The 10,191-nt window shown below is 36.1% G+C and overlaps 1 protein-coding gene across 1 annotated transcript in view; it reads right to left on the bottom strand.

The window, feature by feature from the left end:
- Positions 1-6,844: 6,844 nt before the first annotated feature.
- Positions 6,845-10,191, bottom strand: part of COG6 (component of oligomeric golgi complex 6) — a 99,679-nt gene continuing 96,332 nt past the window's right edge. The window contains exon 19 of the mRNA XM_047723247.1: positions 6,845-8,620. Within this exon, the coding sequence (XP_047579203.1) occupies positions 8,473-8,620 (148 nt within the window). The 3' untranslated portion in view covers positions 6,845-8,472. The remainder of the gene's footprint in view (positions 8,621-10,191) is intronic.

The following is a 10,191-nucleotide window of genomic DNA, read 5'->3' as shown; positions in this document are numbered from 1 at the left end:
GATCTAATATAATCAACATATAAAAATCAATTCTGTTTTTATATACAGAAACAGATTTTAAAATGTAATTAAAAAAACAGATACCATTTACACTCTGAACAAGAACTGTGTTAGGAATGAATAAAGCAAAGTTTTCTTAGATTCATATGAAGAAATATAAACTTTTTTTTTGAAGGACACTAAAACTACTCTATTACATAGTGAAAATTTAACATGTTCATGATTTGGATTTTTTAACATCATAGATATTAGTTGTACCTAAATTGATATATAGATACAAAGTAATCCCAACCATATTCTTGACTACTGCTTGAGAAATAGCTGATTTTAAAATCGAAGTGGAAGAGAAAAAGCCAAGAATGCCTGAGGCATTCTAGATGAAAAAGTCAAAATGGACCATCCTACCACATGCTAATATTATAAAGTTATAATATTAAAATATATGTTATTGGTGCAGGAATAAGGAAACCTATGAAAAGAATGCAAACAAGATCCAGAAATGTGCCCACATATATAAAAATTTATGACAGAGAAAACTCTAGCCTCATCCCACTCTTATCACACACAAAGTAGGAAGCAATACAAATTCTGCATCAGCCCCTGATAACCTGTGGTTACCAAGAGCAGCACATGGCTAACGATTTACCATGTGCAAGCAGAATCACAGGTTAACCACAGGAGTGTATTTGCACATTTCTGGGTTTCTGCAAACTCTATTATAATTTATTATTGTATGATTCATTACATTAACCTGTTAATACTCAGTGGCTAAGTGATTTCCTCTTTGTAGGTAGGATTCAGAATAAAGGCAGGGTAACTTGACATGCTGTTTTTGTTTTGTTTTTAACGGCAGCAACGGCAGCCTTCTGACTTTTGAATGCTTGCTTTGCTACATCTTTGTGAAAAGGAGCTAATACAGTTTTCAAGCAAGAAAAATTCCTAGTCTTCTATTAAGTGCATATTGCAAGGCTGTGGAATACTAACCAAATCTTTGATTTCCTTTTTAAGATCTGGCTTCTCAGGCAAATGCATTTTCAACCTCAGTGCTCTGCTCATTACCATTTTATACTCTGGCTGAGGCCTGGATAGCAAACAGCAGTCTGCTCTTGTCTGAATTCTCCAAAGTAGGCTCATACATTTGATACCCCTTAGGAGGGCTCGTGGCATCTCAACACACGAGACCTAACTTTTGATGCTGGCTTGCTCAAGAAAAACAACTCTTGTTTCTTGTCATTTTGCTTTTAGTAGGCAAAAAATAATGCTCGCTCCAGTGGAATTTCAGATCTTGACATTGATGGAAATAAAGAGAATATTCAAGTAAATTAATATCCTGGTAGCAAAGCTATTAGCTTTGAAACTCCTAGATTGGTGGGACTTTAACTGTTTAAAATATACAATGGGGGCACCTGGGTGGCTCAGTGGGTTGGGGCCTCTGCCTTTGGCTTGGGTCATGGTCTCAGGGTCCTGGGATCGAGCCCCGCTTCGGGCTCTCTGCTCGGCGGGGAGCCTGCTTCCTCCTCTCTCTCTCTCTGCCTGCCTGTGATCTGTCAAATAAATAAATAAAATCTTTAAAAAAATAAAATAAAATATACAATGAAAAAACACTTTGTCAAACAATGATATATCCTCTCAAAGCAAGCAAATATTTTATATGATATTTTTGGTCCTACCAACAATTTTCCTGTATTTTCATAAGCTTAGTACCATTTATTTTTACTTATTAAGTTGTAAATGCTAGGAAAGTTTTTAACATTAATGTTAGTTGGATTTGATAGATGAGCATGCTATTGTTAAATGATTTTTATATTCATTTCTTAGCCAACTTATAGTCATTTCATGTGTGGATGTGAAAATACATAATTACATCATCTATCTCCAAAAGCACTTTCTAAGGGGAAATAAATACATATTTTCAAGATAAGTGTGCTTAAATACGATTATAGCCCTAAAGTAACCATATGTAGACCTAGTTATTTATATTATCACCTAAGCAGTATATTTAACTAAATAGGAAAAATAAGCTGACCTCCAAGTACTCAACATTATTATGTGACTCTGCATAAAAATCTGTATAATATAAAAGGTGAAAACTTGTTGCCTAATACAAGGTCACAAAGATTTGTACCTATGTTTCCTTCTGAGAGTTTTACAGTTTTTAACTTTTACATTGAGAACTTTGACCCATTCTGAGTTAATTTTGTATATGTCACGAATATGCTCCAACTTCAATCTTTTTTTTAAGATTTTATTTTTAAGTAATCTCTGCACCCTCAACACCCAAAAAACAAATAAGTCAAAAAATGGGCAGAAGACATAAACAGACAGTTCTCCAAAGAAGACATATAAATGGCTAACACACATGAAAAAATGTTCATCATCATTAGCCATCAGAGAAATTCAAATCAAAACCACAGGGAGATACCACCTTACACCAGTTAGAAAGGCAAAAATTAACAACGCAAGAAACAACAAATGTTGGAGTGGTTGTGGAGAAGGGAATCCTCTTATACTGTTGGTGGGACTGCAAGTTCGTACAGCTACTTTGGAAAACTGTGGAGAGACCTCAAAAATTTAAAATAGAGCTACCCTACAACTCAGCAATAGCACTACTGGGGTATCTACCCCAAAGATACAGATGTACTGAAAAGAAGGGGCACCCCAATGTTCATAGCAGCATATCCACAACAGTCAAACTGTGGAAAGAGCAGAGATGCCCTTTAGCAGATGAATGTATAAAGAAGATGTGGTCCATATATACAACGGAATATTATTCAGCCATCAGAAAGGAGGAATATCCAACTTTTGCATCAACATGGACAGAACTGGAGGAGCTTATGCTGAATGGATTAAGTCAAGCAGAGAAAGTCAATTATCATATGGTTTCACTTATTTGTGGAACATAAGGAATAACATGGAGAATATTACAAGAAGGAAGGAAAAAATGAAGGAGGTGGGAATCGGGAGGGGGAGACAAACCATGAGACTATGGACTCCGAGAAACAAATTAAGGGTTTCAGAGGGGAGGGGGGTGGGGGGATGGGTCAGCCTGGTATGGGTATTAAGGAAGGCACGTTATTACATGGAACGTTGGGTGTTATACACAAACAATGAATCATGGAACACTACATCAAAAACTAACAAACTGTATGGTGACAACATAATGAAAAAAAAAGATTACTGTAGATCAAACAAAACAAAAGTAATCACGGCAAACAACGTGGGGCTCAACTCCACAGCCCTGAGATCAAGAGTTGCACACTCAACTGACTGAGCCAGCCAGGCGCCCCCAACTTCAATCTCATTCCTTGTGGATTTCAAGTTCTTCTGGTGTCATTTGCTAAAAAGATTATTCTTTCCCCATTGACAGGATTTGGCAGCTTTGTAAAAAACTCACATGACAATGGATGTATGAGTTGTCCAAGTCCTCTATTTCCTCGCTATGAACATGAAATGTCTTTCCATCTACTTAGACCACCTTTAATTTCTTTCAACCATGTTTTTTTTATTATTTTTTATTTTTTATAAACATATATTTTTATCCCCAGGGGTACAGGTCTGTGAATCGCCAGGTTTACATACTTCACAGCACTCACCATAGCACATACCCTCCCCATGCTTTGTAGTTTGCAGTGGATAAGTATATCACTGGCTTGGTTAAATCTATTCCTAAGTATTTTATTCTTTGTGATGCTACTGTAAATGGGGCTGTTTTCTTACTTTATCAGATTGTTCATTGCTAGTGTACAGCAATACAACAGATTTTTGCATACTGGCCTATATACTGTAATGTCGCTTCACTTGCTTATTGGTTCTAATACATATATGACCATATAGATAGGTAGATAAACATATGATAGATATACATGCTCATACTGTCTTCAAAAGGACATAGTTCTACTTCTTCCTTTTCCATCTATCTTTTATTTGTCTTATCTGATTTCTCTGGGTATAATTTCTAGTACAATGTGGAATAGAAGTGGCAAGAGTATATAACCTTATCTCATTCATGATTTTAGGGGGAAAATCTTTCAGACAATGTTAGATGTGGATTTTTCTAAGTGTCCTTTGTCAGTTCCGGGAAGTTCCCTTCTATTCCTAATTTGTTAAGTGTTTTTGTTTTATCAAAAGCTTTCCCTGCATCGAGGTAATCATGTTTATTATTTACTCTATTAATATGGTATAGTACATTGATTGATTTTCAGACGTTAAACTGTTCTTGCATTCCTAGGACAAACTTACTGAGTCCTAGCATATAATCCTTTAATATGTTGTTGGATATTCTTGTTAGTATTTTGTTGAGGATTTTGCATTCATAATCATAAGGGATACTGGACTATGATTTTCTGATGTTGCCTTTTCTGGCTTTATCATACCAATTAACAGAGGTTATTTTTCACTTTTTGACATGTGTATTCAAACACATTTCTACATGGATTACAGAATGGCTAGCACATCCATTCACTGAAATGCTATTTTATCTGTATTCTGCCATAATCTTTATTTCCTTCTTCTTGCTTTCAGTTTAGTTTGCTTTATTTCTAGTTTTTTAAAGATGTAAGTTTAGGTTAGTTTATTTCTTAATGTAGGCTATTGTCTTCTGAGCACTGTTTTTGTTGCATACCCTAAGTATTGGTATGCTGTTTTTTTTTTTTTAAGATTTTATTTATTTATTTGACAGAGAGAGATCACAAGTAGACAGAGAGGCAGGCAGAGAGAGAGAGAGAGAGAGGGAAGCAGGCTCCCTGCTGAGCAGAGAGCCCGATGCGGGTCTCGATCCCAGGACCCTGAGATCATGACCTGAGCCGAAGGCAGTGGATTAACCCACTGAGCCACCCAGGCGCCCTGGTATGCTGTTTTATACCAAATTTTCATTCATCTCAAAGTTTTCTCTAATTTCCTTTGTTACTTCCTTTTTAACCCACTGGTTATTTAAGAGTATATATATAGTTTAATTTCCATATTTATTTTCCCTCAGTCATTGGTTTCTAATTTTGTGCCATTGTAGTTGGAAAAGTTACTTTGTATGATTTCATTCTTTTTAAATTAACCGAGACTTGAATTGTGGCTTAACATTCAGTCTGCCTTGGAGAATGCAGCACATGGACTTGAAAGGAACGTGTACTCTGCTGCTGGGTGGTGTTCCGTAGATGTCTGTTGGGTCTAGCTGGTTTACAGTACAGTGTTGCGCAAGTCCTCTATTTCCTTGGTATTCTTTATTTCTGTGTCGATTCCAGTGACTGTCTAGTATCCTTTCATTTCAGCCACAACAACTACCTTTATTTTATTTTTTTTAAAAGATATTTATTTATTTATTTATTTGGGGGATAGTGTATGAGCGGGGGGAGGAGCAGAGGTAGAGGGAGAAGTAGGCTCCCCATAGAGCAGGGAGCCCAATGCAGGGCTCGATCCTGAAGGCTGATTCTGAAGGCACCAGCCAGGTGCCCCTCAGCCACAAGGACTACCTTTAACATTCCTTTAAGGCAGGTGTGATAGTTTCGTATATTCTGAACTGTCTCAATTTTGTCTATATTTTCACAGGCAGTTTTGCTGGCTATATAATTCTAAGTTTAATGGTTTTGTTCTTCCGGCACTCTGAATATATCATCTAATGCTTTCTGGCCTCTCTGGTTTCTGATGAGAATCATGATTGTAAATCACATGTACACGATCAGTTATCTTTCCTGCCGCTTTCAAGTTCCCCTCTTAGACTTTGGCTTTTGATAATTTGATTGTGATGTGTCTTGGTGTGTATCTCTGCATGGGCTTGGTTAACCTCTTAAATGTGTATATATTAAACTTTCCAACAAACTTGTAAAGTTTCCTACAAATAGTTCTTCAAATACTCTTTAGGCCCCCTTTTCCCTCTCTTTTCCTTCTGAAACACCCACTGAGTGAATATTGCTGATAATATCCCCCAGGTCTCTGAGGCCCTATTCATCTTCATCCTTTGTTTCTTTTTCTTTTTCTCTTTTTCCTCCATCCTTTTTTTCTTTCTGTTCCTCTGACTGGATAATCTCCACTGGCCTAACTTCATATTTGCAGATTCTTTTTATCAATTGTTCAAATCTGTTCAATTCCTACAGTGAATTTTTATTTTATTTATTTATTTATTTATTTAAAGATTTTATTTATTTATTTGACAGAGAGATCACAAGCAGGCAGAGAGGCAGGCAGAGAGAGAGGAGGAAGCAGGCTCCCTGCTGAGCAGAGAGACCGATGCGGGGCTCGATCCCAGGACTCTGAGATCATGACCTGAGCCGAAGGCAGCGGCTTAACCCACTGAGCCACCCAGGCGCCCCCTACAGTGAATTTTTAAAAATCAGTTATAATTTTCACCTCCAGAAAAGATACTTATAATTTTTATAAAATTATGACTTTAAATGCTAATTTCTATGTTTGTAACTTCATAAAAAATAATTTTTGCAACTTCTATAGGAAAGATGGAGAAGATGAGTATTTGAAGGTGGGGAAGTAAGGGAGATTAATCTAACAGTTTCTATTTTCTCTATAAATTATGAGGGTCATTAACTAAGAGTGAGGGCAGAAAAGTCTTCTTGAAAAGCGGAGAGGTGAGTTTAGCAAAGAGACAAAGTAAACTACAAAGCAATACTGAGTGCCATTTGAAGACTGTGATCATGAATTAAAAAGTCATTCAGTTCACTTATGTGATTTTTCTCAGGTAATATTCACCTGCTCAAGTTCAGGTGCAAAGAAAGAAAGAGAAGAATTTAATGAGAGGTTTTTGCGAGGCAAATACCTTTCTTTGAGAAAAGGCTTACATGTATTCTCTAGCTAAGGTTATATTTATGCCACATCAGAACAGCTCAAAACACAAACCAGGAAGTATCTAGCAAATATAAGGGTTGTGTCTATGAATTAGCACTTAAAATCTTTTATTTTGACGTAGTACTCAAGATAATATTCATAACATATTCTGCTCATCAGTCTTATACTGGTTATCTCAATTTGGTCCTACACTGTACTTCCTTTTCTGTAGTACATTTTCTAAAAACACACTGACGAGATATATAAAAATGTACTTCAATTATCATTGTTCTAGAAATAATTTTAATATTTTGAGAAAACTGTGTGTAAAAAGCCCAATACACTTTTTTCCTAGAAACAAAGGGAATCATCAATAAGGTAGCAATCTTTTCTCATGGTAGAAATAAATTATATAAAATTTAAGTTCTTGATTTATATCATACTTTATTTTCTATCTTTTATATACCACATATACTCATTGAAGGAAAAAGACTAAAAGCACAGATTTACACCAAAAGAAGTGATAAATAACTGCTCTTACTCCAAAAGAATCATATTAATATAAACAATTAAAATTTCAGATACATGAATAAGCCATGTTCTGTAAATAATAATGTGTTAAATATTATATGTCCATAAATATTAGTTTTACTAATTTGCAAAATATTTTAGCCTTGTCCATTTTTTCCCTATGCCTCAGTTTTCTCATAACTTAGGGACTCACCTCTTTTTATAGTTGTATCAGAAATTAAGATATTTTGCTAATAAAAATTGTCCTTGAAATCTTACCAACAGAGTAAAGTCACATCAAACACACTGAGATCTATTTTTTTGAAAAACACAGTGATTCTGAATCTTACTCATAGGTAAAGTTCTAAAGTCAGAGCCCAAATCATTCTTGTGGGGGGCCACCAGGAGGACAGACACACTGTCAGTGAGCAACTGCTACTCCGTATTTTTCCTCTGGTGTGAGAGTAGATCCTTATTCTTTGGTTTGAACACCAGATAAAATCTGTAGATGGTTGGATTTAGAGTTCAGAGTATACAACAAATACCTATAATTAGACACTAGACTTACACGCAGCACAGGGTGACTCCCTACCTAAAATCCTTTTGAAGTGCTGAATGTCACCTTGAATTCAGTCTAGGTATACACAGAGTGAAGTCCACCTTGTTTAAATTACTTCTCTCTCTCTTTTCCCACTTTTTGCTAAGTGTATATTTCTGCTCCTCGGTTTAAATAAGTCTCCTCACATGAATAACTAATAAGAAAGCCACTTAATCTTTAGGTAAGGAGATGTTCTGTCCCATCTTCGTATTAATTCTTAAGTTTAGACAAGTTTTTTTTTTATGTATTATTCATTTAGAACTAATGTTGTAAAATAAAAATCCCTCAAATCTTTCATACGACTTTCCCCCATACATTTATATTCCAGAAAGTTACAGAGCTGGGGAGGTGGCTCACAGAGAACACACCATCTCTACAGAAGGAGCAGATACAGAGCAACCCTGACTCAGGTCAAGATTATATTCCTTACTTCCATGGTACTGAGATCAAAGAAAAGAAATTATTGGGACCTAAAATGTTACGATACAAAGAAAATCGTAACCATCCAATTTCGAAGAGGAGATTAACAGACTAAAGAACAAGAAAACCTTTAAAGTTTCAGGGATGCACCATTATGCTAACACATTCAAATAAGATTATCAGGAGAGAAGTGTCTGCACTTGCTGTGGCGATCGGTGGAGGATGCTCTCTGGATCTTTGAATTCATTGACTGGATCCATGACGGCGGCATACACTTCACTGTAGGCTCTGCAGACTAATTCTGTAGACTGTTTTATGATCTGCTCTCTATGGCGAAACAAACAATATGTGAACACATGATCCAAAAATAAAATACTAAGAATTACAAGAAGCTTCATATTTGAACAAATACATTTCATTTTCATAATTACCACATACATACTATAAAAAATCATTGTACAACTACACAAGTTACTTACTTTGGTTTGGGGATCCAGCATACTTTTTTATATTCATTATTTATTATTGCAGAAGGGAGGGACTGTGTTTCGTTCACAGCTGTATCTACAGGGTTACTAGACAAGCAATAGAAACTGACCTGCCATCAATGTCCTGATTTTGCAAACGTGACTGGTAACACATTAACCTTAATGAAAGAGGCTTATCATCATTCGTACTTATCAAATCTTCCAATCTCAGAATAACTTACAGTAAACTGTCCTTTCAGTTATAGCTCCTACACTAGTAACCACATTTTAGGTTTCTCATCTGTTTATATTACCGGGTTAAAATAAAGTGACACTTGCCTCCAACAAGTCAGCATTTTCCACAAAAAGTGTTTCTACATAAGCACATAAGAGAATAAAAAGTTTTAAATGAATTAAAGCCAATTTTTAAAGATCTGGCTGGAAAAAAATAGCATGGGGTTCATAAAATCTGCATCAACTCTATGTTCTCATGACCTTTACTTCTTGCCATCCTCAACTACTTCTATTCATGTATCACTATGCCTAGTGACAAAAACACTACCTGTTCTATTTTTACAACTAAATTTAAATGCGTCTTTCAAGCTTTACTCCCAAACCTATTTTATTGTTGTTTCTCATTTCTGTCAGTGGCATAACCATGCTGCATCACCTCAGTTCAGACCCTAACGAACTCTCGTAATGGAGTATAGAAAAAAGCTCCCATCTGATCTTCCCTCTTCTAGTCTTTTCACATTCGATCTATTATGAGCACTGCTGTTAGGTTAATCCTTCTAAACCATACCTATTATCTTGTCTCTCCCTCACCCAGGGCCTTCCTTCAAGGAGTTTCTCTGGTTTCTGGGAAGTCGAAATCCCTCATCCTGTCATTTAGAATCCGTTATAGCATCTTCCACATCACAACTCTGATCCTGAGGTCTGACACAATTTCTGTTCTCTCTCCCCTGCTTTTGTTCACCTGAATTCCTCTGCTCTATTCCTCTATTTGCCCAGGGTGCTTTTCTTTCTCTCTCACATCCGAATACTCTTTAATTCTCAGTAAAAAATGTACTCTCTCATTCCCTGATCCTCAGAGCTAGAAATAATTATTCCATTTTGGAACGTGCATGACTGAAGTGGATATTTGGAATCTGTGGTCTAAGAAAGAATAAAAATTAATTGGACAGAATGAGGAGAAAAGTAAACTTATGATCTAGGGTCATCAGCAACCTGTTCTGATGGGGCCTCAAACTCTTGGTGAGGTGAAATGACTCAACATTTCCCCCAAATTGCTAAAGCTTTCAGAATGAGAGTGGATAGAAGGAAGTTACACTGAGTAAATTCTCTGAAGAGAGTGGAGTAATGCTACTGGCCATACCATACCTTTCCACTGGAAGGGAGGATGGTAGAAACTGGTTTGGAAATCTACTTAAC

Source organism: Lutra lutra, chromosome 3 (assembly GCF_902655055.1).
Source record: "Lutra lutra chromosome 3, mLutLut1.2, whole genome shotgun sequence".
Lineage (NCBI taxonomy): Eukaryota > Metazoa > Chordata > Mammalia > Carnivora > Mustelidae > Lutra > Lutra lutra.
This window is presented reverse-complemented; position numbering and strand designations above follow the sequence as displayed.